The 16,940-nt window shown below is 37.0% G+C and overlaps 3 protein-coding genes across 3 annotated transcripts; all 3 read left to right on the forward strand.

Annotated features, from left to right (window-relative positions):
• The first annotated feature begins 353 nt into the window (after positions 1-353).
• Positions 354-16,759, forward strand: LOC136817126 (PAT complex subunit Asterix-like). Its single transcript, XM_067073461.1, has 3 exons — positions 354-512; positions 15,621-15,718; positions 16,402-16,759. Exons 1-3 carry the CDS (start codon positions 369-371, stop codon positions 16,466-16,468), a joined length of 309 nt encoding a protein of 102 aa, XP_066929562.1. The 5' UTR covers positions 354-368; the 3' UTR covers positions 16,469-16,759.
• Positions 2,234-3,168, forward strand: LOC136817104 (uncharacterized). Its single transcript, XM_067073441.1, has 2 exons — positions 2,234-2,400; positions 2,567-3,168. Exon 2 carries the CDS (start codon positions 2,617-2,619, stop codon positions 3,166-3,168), a length of 552 nt encoding a protein of 183 aa, XP_066929542.1. The 5' UTR covers positions 2,234-2,400; positions 2,567-2,616.
• Positions 3,276-8,139, forward strand: LOC136817105 (uncharacterized). The gene is made up of 8 exons (XM_067073443.1): positions 3,276-3,636; positions 3,911-4,389; positions 4,528-4,678; positions 4,866-5,062; positions 5,235-5,554; positions 5,693-6,405; positions 6,584-7,026; positions 7,135-8,139. The coding sequence occupies exons 1-8, from the start codon at positions 3,276-3,278 to the stop codon at positions 8,137-8,139; spliced, it is 3,669 nt and encodes a 1,222-aa protein (XP_066929544.1).
• Positions 16,760-16,940: the final 181 nt, after the last annotated feature.

The raw sequence follows: 16,940 nt of genomic DNA on the forward strand, positions 1-16,940 counted from the left end.
TTCCTGGCGAGGTTGGAATCGAGGTCACAATTTAATGGCTAAAGGCCCTATTAGGTACCGTGAGAATCAGTATCACAGTTCGAATTTCCCCAGGGTACCTCTTAGGGGCACTAGTACCCAGTGACTTCACTTTTAAACCCTCGTTTTTTCTTCGTTCTTTCATGGACTGAAAATAGAGCTTACGCTCCCTCTTTGACATGGAATCAATATCAACAGGGTCACTCAGCAGCCCATTTGCCTTTTGCTTAGGGCGAAGTTTGGGCGGCACCAACCTGGGGCGGCACTTCTTAAATAAGACCCTGTCTATATGTCATAAATACATACTAAAGCTCTATCCATATGGACATTTTTAAACAAAAAAAATCAAAATGTCGTCGGGAAGGGAAGATCCTCGTCGTTCCAACAGAATTTATAGATACAAACCTTCTGCAAATAAGCCAGGAGATGACCCAACAGCTGACTACCTTAACCTGATGGGTATGATTTTCAGTATGTGTGGTTTAATGATGAGGGTAAGCACTCAATTACTTTTTTATACCTAACACTTTTTGAATATAGTCTAGCTAAAATTTTCTTTTTTTCTTTTTTTTCTTTTTGTGTTTAAAGCTAAAATCGGTGTTAAATCTACTTTTGTTGCGTTTTGGTCCTTTTCCGTTGTACACTAGCAATCGGAACGTTTCGCTGGGAATAGGGAAGTTTAGCAATCCTACGGTATGTAGTGTACAAAACCTTTCGCTTGCGAACACGAGATTTTCGTATCGTTTGGAGACCTTTTAACAGTCAGGGACAGTCGCCTTATTAGGAGACGCCTCCTGATTAGGAGACGTCTCCTGATTAGGAGACATGTAGGTCGCTTGGGGTCGCTTGATTAGGAGACCCGTCTCCTAATTAGGAGACATAAAACTTTGATCTCAATTTTAAGGGCTTTAGGCTTTTCTGCGCATTTTGAAACTAGTTTTAATGGAAAGAGCAGCCTCGAATTGTAGACAGGCAGCTAATTGCATCAAAAAAAGTGAAACAGTGAAAAATTAAGGGACAATTCATAAAGTAGATATTCATGTTACAAATACATTTTTGATACAAACGCACTTACTCGGCGTTCTTGAAATCATTTAAGGTCAATGATATTCACAAAACAAATCATAAAAAATACGATTCATCTCTCACTCAAAATCCGCCATCTTTTACACTTCTCTTCTCTGTTTCTCTCTTTTTCTCAATCGTTCGATTTCAAAACATACAACAATGACGGGGGTTTGTAAGTTTTTATAAATCCCATTAAAATGTTGATAAACAAATTATTAAACTCAATCTACTTTATCAACTCTTTTTCTTATTTACTTTGAAATAACTCATTTAGCTTATTGTTATCAAACTAGTGTTACATTAGGAAAAGTAGTTAAAAAGAAAAGCAACATGAACCCCCTGAATTGTTTCTATTTACATTTCTAATTATTTTAACGCGGGAAAAAGTAAAAATGTGCGTCTTAGAAAAAAAAATTTCGGAGAGAAAAAGAAGATGGTGTTTTTGTTTTTGGTTTTTTTTCTGTAATGGAACTGCCTTCATCCCCTCCTTCGACCAAGAAGAAAAATAAAAGATTGGTTTTGACTCCTAAGAGAAGAAGTAAGAAAACACAGGAGCTTGTATCGAGATGTATCTTACACCACGCTAACTCTGGAGCAAGTGCCCAAAATTTGAAGTTGAGAAAGTTCTCGCAAAATGCTTTGGATAAAGTAAAAAATGCAAGGTGAGTGAACCTCTTCCTTAATTCATTAAAAGCTGGTTGTTTGATTTTTGACATTATAGTAGTTTTATTTTTCTACTTTTTAAACTTCTTACGTACTTTTTTGGGTGAGAGTGCAACAAATCCTCCACTAGCCTGGGTCCGTGGTAAAAAAAAATGCTACGGATTTACAACAGAGCAAGCTCTAGCCCGTATCCGCGCAAGAAAGAAACATTAGTCAAAGATTTTCGAGCAGCACATGACGCTCGAGTTTACAGTTTGATTTATAGGCGCACATAAGAAGGAGTGGATGTGCTTTATTTACGGGTTTATTTATGGAGCCATAGCTTACTTATCTTATCAATAATTTTATGATCTTATTATGTCCGAAATACTAAACCTACGGAGTTATCTTTTCCTTCTACTCGCTTCTTGCTCATTTTTATCAGTGAAATACGCAAAGACGACAAAGTCATCCATCTGGTTCGTGATCTGAATCTTGAGATTTCTAATGAATTGCAATTCCATAACGAATGCTACGGCATTTATACCCATTCGACCACTCTCAAACGCATTCAAAAGAGGTACGCAGAGGAGGAAACCACTTCGAATGACGATGATGATGATGATGATTCGAATCCGTTACGCAGATCAAACCGGAAGCGAGATCGTTGTGGTAAGCACTTAAATCATTTTCAAGCTTACCTTTCCGAGTAACGGCACGGAGTTTACTCCTATTAAGTACTTTTTTATAAGGCGAAAGGGAAAAATCGTTTTGATGCTACCCTTATTTTCTTCTAGTCAACATTTTCGAACCAGATTATTTGCATTCAAATTTTTAGGACGGGTATTGGCTGACGTGGAATGTTGTATCTGCTACAAAAAGAAATGTATGAAAGGTGGAGGCTATGAGCCAGTTACGAAATGTACCACGCGACAAGCTGCCGAGACACTTCAGAGATATGCTTTAGCATGTGATTCTAATCCCAATCTTCGCGCATATATGAGTGGTTTGAATTGGAATTCGATTGTCCCACAGGAAATTCATTACCATAGAACTTGCTATCAATCTTTCACACGGCCAATAGTTGAAGCTCCAAAAAGTCCTGAAAACGAGGAATCTTTACTCGCTGTTATCAACTACGTTCAATCAACAGTCTTAGATGAGAGAGAGTTAGTTACCCTTGACCGATTGGTAGAAGTTTACGAAAATGCTCTCCCTCGTAAGGGCAAAAAGTTGCACAAACGAACTTTGACGGACAAAGTCATTGCACATTTCTGTGGTAAAGTTTCGATGTGGTCACCTAAGTATGGAGAGGCTTTCCTCTTCAATGAAGAAATTGAAAAGGGTGAAATCATTGAGATCCTGTTTAAAAAGATTGAACAGGCTAAGGAGCAAAAAGCACCTTCCTTACAAACACAAATTAAAAACGTGGGAAATTAATCAAGAAAAACATTAAAAATCTCCCTGATACATACACAAGTTGGCCACCGAATGAAGACGAACTCATTTCATCCAAAACACATATCCCTGCCGAGTTAGAACTATTCATGACGACTGTGCTCACGGCAACTCCTATCTCAAGACTAAGCGAACGTAAGAAAGCCATTATTTCATCACTTTGCGAGGACGTGATTTATAACAGTAGAGCTGGTCGTTTTCGGTGCTCGAAACAAACAAAACTGGGATTTTGTATCAAAAGGAAAACGGGCTCGAAAACACTGGTCGGTTGGATGAATAAGTTCGGCCATTGCATTTCTTATGACGATGTTAACTACCTTGAAACTATTCTCGCAATGGATGCAATGTACAACGAATCAATCCGAAGTTTTTGTCCATCACTAATTCTACCATCTATATTCGTTACGTTCGTCTGGGACAACAATGATATCAATCCGGAATCGATCAAAGGTTTGTTTATTATAGGTCGCTTTTTCATTTTAGTGTTTCTATACTTTACTGAAATGGTTTGCCAATCAATTTACACAGTCATGCGTTAACTTCGAGTCAAGCTAAAGGACTTCATAAAAGAACAAGTTGACCAGCATTGAAGCTTAAATTTTCAGTTTGATTCTTTAAGTGTGTGTGATAATTTCTTTCCTTTTTCAGCTTAGGGAGAAGCTCACCAAATTGGGCCTGTTAATCATAGTTAAACATTTATTGATTTAAGAATTTCTTAATTTAGGTGTATCAATGCACGTTACCAACGGTATCGCTATCCAACTAAAACATGAATCTAACAATCAAACGAGAAGGATAAGTCAACGCCTAAATACAAACCGAAAACGTTCTTTCGAAGCTGTGGAAAACCCGCTCCTAAAATACAATTCAACAAAGAAGAGAGATGGGCCAGAGAACAAGAAACTACCTAAAGAGAATGAAAGTGACTTGTTTCGTGCTTGCGAGCTGCTGAATTTCTTTTGGGCATTCTTACGGGCTCATTCCAATCTTGTGCCAGGATGGAAAGGATTTAACTACCTCATAACACCAGAGCCTAACGACCAAGTTCACAATATTTGCTACTTACCAGCAATAAATAAATCACCAACCAAGATGGATGCTGTCTTGGAGCTGTTAACCCAATCAAAAATAAAAGCTGAAAAACTCGGGTTAGCAGAAACTGATGTTGTCTTGGATCAGGCTATTTATGCCAAGGCTTGTGAGGTGGGTTCGCCATTGGCAGATTCCTCATTATTTAATCGAGTCATATCCCATGTTCAAGTTTTTTTTGGTATGTAATTTTATCTCATCAAGAATCTACTGGGTCCAAGTCAATCAAATCGATTTGTCCTTATTTTTTAGATTTTGATGAATCCAGTCTACAAGGAGCTAAAAGACTTCATCGTTCTTCGAATGGGTGCCTTCCATGCACAATGCATTTTTATTGCTGTTATTGGGAAGAGGTTTGCAGACGCTGGTTTGAGAGATTGGATTATCGAAGGAGACTTGATTGGTGAGAGAATAAAATAAAGTTTTGAATAATGCTAATAAGATCGTTACATGTCATGTATCCATAACTCGAGCGAACAGCTTAATTCTAAATGGACCTTATCTGTAATCAAGAGTTATTTTAGCATCTAAAATTTGTAAGTAACTTCTATCTGTTTTTCGATTTATGTATATTTTTCCTATTCAATCAGGGAGCGGATCGTTGGAAGGTGTTCTCAACGGCAAGCAATATAACTATGCAACAAGGGTGTTAGAGAACGTGTACGACGCTTTGTCACGCTTCAAGGTGGAAAATTTCAAAGAATGGATCCGTGAAAGAGGCAAGGCCAGCGAAAACATCCTTGAACGAGTGATTTCTTCATCAGACTTTGAGTTGTGTAAAGAAAAGGTACTTTTTGAATTTAATCAGACGTGTTTTTAGCAATGATTTTCATCTTCGGAATAAGCATAAAAGCATAATTTGAAGTCTTTACCATTCTGGTTGCTCTGCGGTTTAGGAGACAAAGAGACAGGGGTGTTAAGAGTAGTTGTAAGTTTTTTGAATTATTGTTCAATTTAAGCCAACTCTGGAAGCGCTTTCCGCCGTATTTGACGATACTGAGTTCATTGAACTTATCGAGCTACACGAAAAGGTTTTGAAAAACGAACGCGGTCCAACATCAACGTTTTGGTATTCATTCATTGAGATGATGGACATTCTCTTCAACTTTCAACGGTCCATCAAGCTTGGCGATTGGAACTTACATTTAGAGACGACGAAAAAGATGATTCCGTGGTTTTTCGCGTACGATCGCCCTAATTATTCACGCTTCTTTACGTATTACTGGTCAGACATGGTTCAACTTCCTACTTCGCATCCAAATATCTACGAAGAATTCAAGTAAGGCCAATTAATCATTATTTCACTTTTTCGGTCTTCATATTTGTCTTGTCATCACATACTTTTTGATTCATCCCTTAATTGCTGTTCAAAAAATCTTTCTCGGAAATCTTAAACTTAAGTTACGCTCTTTTTTAGAAACGGGAATTTTGCTGTCCAAAGAACTTGCGGAAAGTTTAACAAGGTTCCATCTGATCAAGCGATTGAACAAACAATCAACAGGGATCAGAAGTGTCATGGTGGTATCAAAGGATATAGCACTTCTCCTGGAACGATTGAACGTTGGGTATTGACTAGCCACATTGCTTCGAAATGTATTAACGACATTGAAAATTCTTTTGGTAAAACGAAGAAACCAACAATCCCTAAAGATTTAGGAAAATCTCGCCACACGTTCAATAACTGTACCGTTGAAAAAGCCTACGAGGTTTTGAATTGCTGGGGTTCCCCTTTTCAAAAGCGGGACGCCCTCATCAATGTATCTTCTGGGCACAAAGCATCTCCTTTGGTTGAAAATGATTTGATTAAGGCTGTTGGAAAGGGTGAGACTGCGATGAAAAGTTTCATTCGTGATCGTATTGAAACGTCACAGAAATTGTTCTACGATCCGATCACCAAACTGAAGCTCAAAACGTTTTCCTACATGACAACGAAGACAACGATGAAGATTAATGATAAATTAGTGACACTTGCTGCTGAAAGGTCGATGTTTGGTCGGCTTCTCGTCATCGCTAAATGTGAGTCAGGAATATCCCTACGTCAGGTGCTCCAGTATTCCCTCAGTCCAATTCCATGGGCTCTTGGTCTTCCTGATGGTACAATGGTGAAAACAATGAAATCCAAGCTGATGAGTAAGTAGAATGATAGCCTTGCTATTTTTGTTTTGAGTTTTCTGACTTATTTATGTCAATGTCAAATAAGAAATATAATTTTAATTAAGGAGTGATTATTTTCTTGTTTTGTCTCCTCCCCTATTTTCAGCTGTTTTAGAGAATGTGTAATCAATTTCTTTTTTGCTTTACCTTTAAGCTGCGATCGAATCTGAATGTTCTGGTCCAGTGACGTATACCCTTCCGAACGACATCCCCTATATCTTTGATGGAATGGTCCTTCTCCAACAAGTTGACCCGAAGAAAGTTGAAACGTTTGGTGATGTATCCAAATCAATTCTCGAGAGGATAGCAGTCAGCTCTATTGTATATTTTGTGACAGACCAGTATAAAGAAGGTTCGGTGAAGTCTTTCGAAAGACAGAGAAGACAGAACAACGGTACAATCAAAATGGAAGTAGGAAAACATCGTTTGTGTCCAAAACAATGGAGCAAGTTTTTGGCAGATTCATCCAACAAGTTGGAGCTGTGTGATTTTATTTTGAAAGATTGGATTAATCATCACTCAAACATCATTGAAGGTCGGACCATCTACTTCAACTTGGGATCAAAATTCTTCAAGCTGACTTCATCTAACGGCCAGGTTTGTGATATACTTACTATTCTTATAGCACTTTAGTACAAAGTTTGTGACAAAGAATTAATATTTAGTAGATTATAGCTAATGATTTTTCTTGTCTCTATTGTTCAGGTACTCTGTGAAGAAGAACTCAACCTATCGACGGATCAAGAAGAAGCCGACACTAAAGTGTTCCTGTGTGGAAAACATGCTGCTCGTCAACATCTAGCCGAGAAAGTTTGCATCAAGACCGTCGACAGTGACATATCGATTTATGCCATCTATTTCCAATCCCATTTCAATGGAACAAAGTTGTACGTCGAGACTGGTTCGGGTGAGAATCTCCGAACCCTTGATATCACGGCCATTGCCAAGCATCTTGGAGAAGGTTGTTGTAAAGTGTTGCCAGCACTCCATGCTTTCACTGGCAATGACTATACCAGCGCTTTCCATGGTATTGGGAAGGTCAAAGCCATGAAACTGATCAAAGACTCAAAGAAATTTCGGAAAGCATTCAAACGAATCGGTGAGAGCTTTGATTTTAATGCGAAGTACTTTCCCGTCATCGAGGAGTTTGTCTGCATGTTGTATGGTGCAAAAGGATGTACAAACGTCAACGAGGCGAGATACACAAAATTCTTTTCCGCCAAAAATGGTAGCACCGAGCCTCAAAAATTACCACCTACACGAGACGCACTACTTCAACACTGCAAACGCGTCTCCTACGTCACTGCCGTCATCAAACGATCCTTGGAGAACAATCCCAATATTCCAGACCCTGATGGTTATGGTTGGTCGAGAAACGGTGACACACTTAGTATCAAGTGGATGCTTCTCCCCCCAGCACCTCCACAAATCTTGGAACAAATTTCGTGTGGCTGTAAGAAAGGGTGTACGACCCGTTCCTGCTCTTGCAGAGCCCACGGGATTAGTTGTACAGAGTTTTGCAGATGTAAAGGGTGCACAAATGCCGCAAACGAAGACCACATTGATCAAGACGAAGGCGATGAACACGAGGAGGGCTTCAATGAGGATCAGCTCCAAGACATGTTGGAGGAAGAAGTGGACGCGGACACTGATGTTGATTTTGACGTTGATAACGAACGCTTTGAAAATGTTTTGAAAGTGTTGACATGATGAAATTTAAACTCTAGATTATCTATATATTATGTATATAATGATTTATATTGTATGTATGGGTGGGTACTTTTTCTATTGTCGGATTTTCGGATTTAAAGTCTAAAGCTGTGCTAGTAAAGTACTCTTGATCGAGTTACAATTTTTACTTTTTCCTCCCGTTTTCTTTTAAACCCATAGTAGTTTATGGTATTTCTCATTATTTTTTAGAATTGTTTTTAACCCAACTTGAGTGTAGATAGTTATTTCGCATTAAAAAGGTCACAAAACTTTTATTTGTATTGATTTTCGCAGAAAACGACATCCCTCAGCAAGAGGTCACGTGACATATTTCAATGGCTTATAACTTTCGATAGAACAGTTTTTAGGTATCGTTCCTGACCTTTTTCTTAATCTACGTTCAAATACGCGTCGATCGGTATACCGGGTAGTCCAAAAAAAGTGTCCATAAAATTCATTTTTTGACGTAGCTTGTTTTTGTGGGTCTATTGACTTGAAATTTGGTACAGGCAATCTTTAGCATAACTCTGAGCACCCCTCAAAATTTCATTCTCAGAAAACAATTTTTCGAAAAGTTAAAAGATTCTAAAAATTGGAGGTCAAAAGTGGGTTGTTCAAAAATTGACGTCAAAACATATCAAACTAGTTTTCGTCTCCTGTTTTCTTTTTGTCCGCGGCGATCTTTTTCTCCGCTTTTGCAATGCAACGACCTCAAAGTAATTTTTGAAGTCATTACATTGCAATACCCAAAGTAACGAACTTCAGAAAAAGCTGGTCCCATCAAACCAAGACTGAACGCTTCGTGGAAACATGGTTTTCTCCAGTGAAGACAAGGCAGTAATCAAAAACGACTTTGAAGAAAAGGGCTGGACAGCCTATAAGATCTGGAAAGAACATCCAACCAAGAAGTGGGTTCTTAGGTCTGTTCAGCGCCTAGTCAACAAAATAAAGGAAACTGGAACATTTGAAAGAAGACCAGGTTCTGGCCGACCGGTAACTGCAACTACGGAAGAAAACGGGGTCCTCGTTGAGATGTTGATTTGCTCGCAAGAGGAGAGCCCGGGAACGCACAAAAGCCCTCAAGAAATTGCACCAATGGTTGGTATCAGTCGCAGCTCGGTAAAACGATTGGTCAAGCGAAGAGGTTATAAACAATTTAAACGTTTGAAAACGCCCAGAATGAGTGAAACTACCCGCCAACGTCGAACTGAACGTTCCGGCAGACTTGCTGATCGTTTCGAAAAGAATCCACGGCTAATTGAGAAATGTGCATTCCAGGATGAAAAGGACTTTACACTTGAGGTCCCGCTTAATCCGCAGAACGATCGAGTTTATTTCAAAGGTGATAAAAAAGATGTCCCAGAAGAAAATCTGTTTCATCAAACAAATCGGCAGTCCAAAAAGGTAATGGTTTCAGCATGTCTGACATGGAATGGAGCCACCCAACCGTTTTTTGTTAACGAAAATGGTATGAAAGTCAACGCTGTCACATACAAAAAACACCTTGAAAAAAAACTCATACCGTCCGTTGCGAAATTATTTCCTCATGAAAACTGGATCTTCTTACAAGATGGTGCCCCTTCACACGGTAGTAACTTGGTGCAAGGATTCATGGAAGAAAGATTACGAAAACGTTTCGTAAAAAAGACTGACTGGCCACCTTCGTCACCTGACTGCAATCCACTGGATTATTATTTCTGGGATGCAGTCAAGGCGGAGGTGTACAGGGGCCGTTTAAACAACCCGTTCGAAAACGAAGAACAATTGAAAAGAAAGATCAAATCAGCATGGAAAAAAATCGGTTCCAATCATGAAATCATCCGAAAAGCTTTGAAACAATTCCTACCGCGAGTTCGTACTGTGAATGAAAATAATGGTGGATGTATCAAATTGGTTTACAATTAATTTTTGACTTTATTAAACGAACATTATGCTTAATGTTATTGTGGAAAGTTTTGAGAAAAAATGTGAATTTATGAATTCATAAATGAATTTATTTCAATCGTTTTGAAATATTATGAAGCAAAATGCTCTCTGAAAATAATTGACGTCAATTTTTGAACAACCCACTTTTGACCTCCAATTTTTAGAATCTTTTAACTTTTCGAAATATTGTTTTCTGAGAATGAAATTTTGAGAAGTGCTCAGAGTTATGCTAAAGATTGCCTGTACCAAATTTCAAGTCATTAGAGACATTAGAACACGCTACGTCAAAAAATGAATTTTATGGACACTTTTTTTGGACTACCCGGTATAATATGCCTATGTTTGGCGTCAACAATTTTTCGTTTTTCTTGTGACGTCATCAGTTAAGAAAATATTACCGGACGCGTCCGGTAAATATTTTTTCGGACGCCGAGTAAGTGTTTTCGGATCAGTAGACATATAGGAATAAGAAAAACCAGCTCGGCATTTGTCCCAAAGTCATCCAGATTTTGGATGTCGTCAGCTGCCTGTCTATTGGTAAAGTTTTAAAAAAATTATCAAAATTTCTCGGTGCAATCGATCACAATCCTAATATAAAGCACTACAAGGAAGCCCCTCTTGATTTGTTTCATGTCCGCCATTTTTCTTTTTGAGACGCTTTTGTTCAGAAGACAGATTCTTACTTCTGATTGGTTCTTATGGATTATTAGAATTGTGATTGATTCCACCGGTGGATTTTTCTGAAAATCATCATATGGAATCAATTTTTTGTGCTCTTTCCATTGGGAGCAATCAAATCATGCGCAGTTTGCTCGTTCACGAGATAATTACACCCGTCTCTTGATTAGGAGACGTGAACCTCCTGATTAGGAGACGGGTCTCCTAATCAGGAGGCGTCTCCTAATAAGGCGACTGTCCCTGACTGTTTAAGAAGGTAACAGTGTTTGGTTTACCTATTTGTGCTCATCATTTTTTGTGCTCAAGGTTTATTTTTCTTCGCAAATTTTTGTCTTCAATCTTAAATAGCAACTCCAGAAGATTTTTCAAGTTTTAATTTTTTTTTCAAAATCTATCCTATCTTGTAGAGCTTTGAAAAAGAAAGAAAATGAGAGGTCATAGGCCTCCAGAAGATTAGTGGTTGTAAAGATATTCAAATTTTAATGTCAAAAATTTGACTAAAAATGTCAAAAAAAAGGTTAGGAAAATAGCTTGGAAAAATTCGAAAAATGTGTCAAAAAAGAAAATATAGAAATTTTCTAGTCATGCTTCTTAAATTTTGCATATCTCTTTCTCTAGTGTAGCTAGAGACCTCAAATTTGGAGGGAGAATTCTTTGATGGTGTTAAAATATTATTATATAAAAATATTTGTAAAATATTTAGTATATTTATCAAAATAACGAAAGATATATCTTTTTTTGAAAAAGAAGACATTGCATTGTTTTATTTTTCCTTTTGAAGAAAATAGCTTGGAAAAGGTTGAAATGAGTCAAAAAAGGTGGTAGGACCCATTTTCAAGGGGCCTCTGGAAATGGAGGAACAAAAACTTATGAGTAAAGAATAAGTTTTTCTGAAAGGAGAAACCCCAATTTTATGAAAAGAAAATCCATTTCGGCAGAAATAAAAACTTTTTTTTGGGACATTCCCATGCTAAAGAAGCAAAAAAGTAAAAAAAACTGCATGAAAATGAAAGAACTAGAATTAGCGATTGTGATTTTTGAATTCCTCACCCTTTTTCTGATAAACATACAAAGTTTCAGCCTCCAAATACATTTTCCTCCGTTTCCAGACACATTTGTTCTTCGATAGTTGCTAATTTATTTTCTCCCGTCAGCAAACAATTTTTAAAATGTTGCAAAACGTTCGGCATTTTACCAATTTGCCGTCTAGCCCGTGTCCACAGTGTTATATACCGCTGGAAAGCTAAGATCACGGCGGCTTTCATTTAGTAAAAACCGGAACGCTTTAGCATACATAGAAGAAAAGTTCCAAGGGTTCAAAGTTCACGGTAAAATGAAACATTTGGTTTGACGTCAACGAAAGTTGCATGACTTCTGGAGTCGCTATCTTAAACCAGGCGTGATTAAAATAGACCTTTTTTCAAAGAGGATGTCCTGTTGAATAATTATGTAGTCCAGCCATAAAAACAATGATAGAGACAGGCATAATTACTGTATCATGCATATTGTAATAATTATGTATGGTTTTATCATTGTTTATCTGCTGGACTACATAATTATTCAACAGGGTGGCCTCTTTGAAAAAAGGTCTATCGAACAGTTCGATTACCGAACTAATCAACTTTGTCGAACTTAATCGAACGACAAAAGTTTGATTAAATTCTTTAATAATAGGCTAACTTGAAATCCACAGACACATACATTCCATCGTAGTCGTACCCACCAAGGTCAATCGAAAACTGGGAAATCTTTCACTGACCAACTGCCTGCCCGCCTGTGCCCTCGCATATTTTAAACAACTGCTGCAATGGGAACAGAACAATTTTTCTATGGTCGCCCCATCTTAAATTATATGCAAAATTTCTGGAATGAAAAAAAGCTGTGGTTGGATTAAGTTTGAAAAAAGCAAACATAAGTTTACACAAAGATTACAGACAATTAGCCACGGTCGTGGCTTCTTCGTAAAGACGAAAGACAGATCTGGACTTATTTCGTACTTTCCAGTCTCTTGTTCGTAGTTTTTCTGACTTTCTGGTTCTGTGTGAGTTATTTACTATGTTTTCTAACTTACTGAATGACTTACCGACAGATCGCCACCGGTGGGATTCGAACCCACTAAATGCAAAGTTTAGATGTTTTGAAACCCAATGCCTGATCCACTGCGCCACGGATTCATGCAGAAAGAGCGTTTCTGACGGCTATTTATATTGTACAAACTACAGACCAGACTGTATTAAGAGAAAATCACAAAAGAGTGCTTTTTTCGAGCTCCAACCCTAACGAAGAAGCCTTTACCATTAGCCACACTAGTGTCCTGCCAAAAATGCATATAAAAGATTAATGCTGTGAAATCGCTTTATCGTTTTACTTGTTGTCTCACAAGCAAAAGAATGTACCGCAAAACTTCTACAGAGCAGTTATATATAGAAAGATTTTCTGGCACTCTTTAATGAAATTAACATTTTGAGGAAACTTTGAGAAATTCAGCTGGACACACACTCGTATTTTTGCGAAGCAAATTTATGAGCGAAGCAGTTTTGCTACATTGTGTGCACGTACCTTTAACTTCTATCCCAAGCAAAAATTTGCTATATAAATAACATCTTCAAACCGATGATTTTGTCTAAATGACCTTGAATGGTTTGGCTTGCCATGGAAATTTTCTCGATTTGGTAGCCAGGACTGCAAAAAATGCCGTTTTAAAATGGTACCCTAGCAGTAGTGAACAGCAAAAAAATACCGGAAACCGTAACACGGACTTGATCAAATTGCCGCGCGGGCACGCATCTAAACAGTGATTCTTCAGTTTTAAATGTTTATTTTGCTGTTAAATAGAAAAATAATTAGTTTGAACGGTGACAGAAAGGATCTTCATCATTCCTTGACTTTTAACATCAAGTATCAAGTATTAAATAAGGTCAATCAATGAGAGGTTTTTGCAAGTCGCGCAGGCGGGAGGAGTGCTCTTTTAGTGAACTAAACTTACCTTGCAAAACCAAGTGGATATTTAATGATAAAGAAGGTACGGAGGTAATCAAATTCAAGAAAACAAATCAAAACTGGCCAAGAACCAAAAAGCCATCGTTGTAGATTTTGGCTTTTGTTTACTTTTGATTTTGACAGACGATTGGAATAAAAATGTTCGAACGTTCAATTCTACAAATATTGTTTGATTTTTCTAAGGCACCATTTACATTAGAAGAACTAGAAAGAAAGAAAGTGTGTTGTGCAGGGCGTTGGTGTCGTGCCGCCGTGGTTTGTGTGGTGAGTTTGGGGTATTATAAGGTTTACGACCCTCCTGTTTCTTTTAGGGTTTTGTCAGAGTGTCTCTTATTTTGCTAGTAACTTGGATCGTTTCGCAACCCTTATACAATATGGCTAGTTGTGTCCATATAAACTCATCATTTAACAACACAAATGAGCCAACATTTCTGCAAAAGAGACCATGACAAATGAAATTTCACTGCTAGTGCGCCCTTTCTTATTTTTTTCTTCAAACTTTCTTCCTTCAAAATAGCCAATGCCTATTGGAAAATTATAGAGGGAAACCGCCTTAATGTGATCAACAAATTACAAGTATGTTATTTGCCACACAGGTGAGAGGTTTCGCACTCCACTGTGTAATGCTGCAAATTTCTTCTTCTTCATTTTCGAAGAAGGCAAGTCGTGGAAAGTTGAAAAATGGTACCATTTAGCTAATGAAAGCCACCAGTTATATTTAGTTATATTTACTCGATTTACTTGCTATCAATTGCAATTTAAGTTAGCGGTAAATTTCTTTGATTTTTGACTATTTTCTTTTGTTCCATACAGCAATTTTTTTACAAAATATCAAGCTCAAAATTATACAGAAAGTTGGACTGAAATTATATATTAAAAAAATGCCCAAAAAATGTCTGTGCGGGAAGTTTGGAGTGAGAGTGTTTCTCTGTATCTATTTTAGTTGTGCAAGCTGTAGATAGGCAGTCTGGGAAATGTACTTAATCATGCACTTATTTTCTGCTTAAATCATAAATCTGCGGATGAATTCTCTTCAATTTGGAAAAAACTTTTATTGCTGGCTGACATATCAAAAGATCTATACAGTAGGTTTTCAAGACTGTTCAACAATTTTAAAAACTTTTATGTGGATTGGAATGTTTTGTCTTGCCCAGACTTTAATTTCTAAAAAGGCCTGTGCTTGATAGAGTTACAGCAAAAAGGACATTATGTCTTCATCCCTGATTTAGGAGGGAGAAGATTAGTTTTGGAGCAAAGGTAGTAGATTTTTATTGAAAGGTATACAACATTGAGATTTTCAGCAAAAATTGGAGGTACATTAAAGGAAGAAATTTTGGCAGGAATTTAATTTGACAGATGGCTGAAAAAGTTTTTTCAGAGGGAATTTAATTTGGCGGTTTTAACTTGAAAATTTTAATTTGGTGGGAATTTAATTTGGCAGATGAAGGACATTTTTGTCCAAAAAAAAGCCATTAAAAAAGGAAAAACCTGTTTTAAAGCCAGAAATAGCTAGCACACATTGAGGGGAATGAATAGAGCAATTTAAATTTGGCAGGAATTATATTTGGCAGATGACGGAAAATCTTTTTGACCATATCCGCCAAATTCACCAAATTAAGTTCCCGCCCAAAATTTCTTCCTTTAATGTAATCTATATGAACCAGATGGTTGCCAGAGACATTATTAGAGACTCGACAGAAAATCATTAGAAATAAGTTTGTGTCCCAAACTTTCTTTGACATTTAGTTTGGAATGTCTTTTATTAGCTGCCTGCCGATGGTTCCCTCTTTTAAAACGTTTTGACAAAAGCTGATTTGATAAAATCAGAGATGAAAATTTAATAACCTTCGATTACAATCTTATTTTGTATTTTGTAGATGAAATGGGCTGCTTGGGCTGCTGTTTATTGTTCATTTATCAGTTTTGCTAATTCAAGAGCTTCAGAAGATGCAAGGCAGATGTTCAGCAGTTTCTTGTAAGAAATTGTCTTTTTATTTAGATTTCTCCAGATTTTTTTCTTACAGGCCTTTGAAAAAAAAGGTGTTACAAATGGATTACACGCTTTTTTTATAAGAATATCTCTATAAGAATATTAGGCTGAAAATTGGCCAAATTGTTAGAATACCCTAAGAATACCCTCTAAGGTGAGTTTCACAGAGTTTGATAATACAGTCATTTTGTATTTGGTTGTGTTAACAGGAAAAACTGCTTCCTTTGTTATACTTGAATTTAAACTTTGAGGCAGAAATGTAAATTTAGCTCCAAAATGTTCATTCAAAAGTCCAGAACTCTCATGTTTGTAAAAAAATCTTGAAGTCTAAAAAAGTACGAATACATTTCACCCTCATCCAAAGTACACTATTTTCATAAAAAACAACATATTTAAGTCAGAAAAATTCTTGTTGTTGTTGTCAACGTAGAATGTGGCAAGAGCTAAAAAGACTACTTTGGAAATGTTAAATGGAAATTCGAAATTTTCTTTTGTTAGGCTCATTTTGTGAATAGAAGGAGGAAGGATTCACACACCTACTGAAAAACCTTGAGTTAAACTTCTAAGAAACAATTTTTTTATATACTTAGATTCAATTTGAAAATGCCAAACATTCGTTATTTTTTCATCCAGATTTTTTGACATTATCTTTCTCTTTGCTTTTCAAGATTATCTGTATCTGCTGTAGTGATGTCTTATTTACAAAACCCCCAACCGATGGCTGCAAGTTGGTGACGTTGGTTTTAATTTGTTTCACAATCATACACCTATAAACCCTTAATGGCGCGGTCGACTTTTGAATGGTCCAGTAATGATGTTACACAGAAATGACGTCAAAACTCTTTGTATTATGAAATGTTAATGCAATGACTTCAGACATTTTGACGTCATTTCTTCCTGGTAAACTCCAACGCAACCTCCTCACGCTTTTAAAGGTTGCATGTTATGTGGAAACAAATTTTTATAAAATAGGGAATATTTTAATTCTTCATATTAGTGTTAGCAGAATAAACGATACTACTTTTTGAAGTTTTTCTTTGGGGTTTCAGAAAGGCACTTACTGGATTTATGTCCATGCTTGAATCATTTTGGGGTATTTAATAAATGGTGAGATTAACGCTAAAATTTCAATATAATTGCTCTCACAGGGAGCTTCAATTGCAACACCAAGATTTTTTAAGCCACCTTGGCTTAAAAAATTTCAAAA

The sequence above is a fragment of the Clytia hemisphaerica genome, unplaced genomic scaffold, assembly GCF_902728285.1.
Source record: "Clytia hemisphaerica strain Z4C2 unplaced genomic scaffold, Clytia hemisphaerica genome assembly, whole genome shotgun sequence".
Classification (NCBI taxonomy): Eukaryota; Metazoa; Cnidaria; class Hydrozoa; order Leptothecata; family Clytiidae; genus Clytia; species Clytia hemisphaerica.

Coding starts and splice junctions, on each gene's coding strand:
- LOC136817105 (XM_067073443.1), top strand. CDS start 3,276: ATGACGACTGTGCTCACGGCAACTCCTATCTCAAGACTAAGCGAACGT. Junction 5,063..5,234: donor TTGAGTTGTGTAAAGAAAAG/GTACTTTTTGAA, acceptor GTTCAATTTAAG/CCAACTCTGGAAGCGCTTTC. Junction 6,406..6,583: donor AATGAAATCCAAGCTGATGA/GTAAGTAGAATG, acceptor TTTACCTTTAAG/CTGCGATCGAATCTGAATGT.
- LOC136817126 (XM_067073461.1), top strand. CDS start 369: ATGTCGTCGGGAAGGGAAGATCCTCGTCGTTCCAACAGAATTTATAGA. Junction 513..15,620: donor TGTGTGGTTTAATGATGAGG/GTAAGCACTCAA, acceptor TGTATTTTGTAG/ATGAAATGGGCTGCTTGGGC. Junction 15,719..16,401: donor CAGATGTTCAGCAGTTTCTT/GTAAGAAATTGT, acceptor TTGCTTTTCAAG/ATTATCTGTATCTGCTGTAG.
- LOC136817104 (XM_067073441.1), top strand. CDS start 2,617: ATGAAAGGTGGAGGCTATGAGCCAGTTACGAAATGTACCACGCGACAA.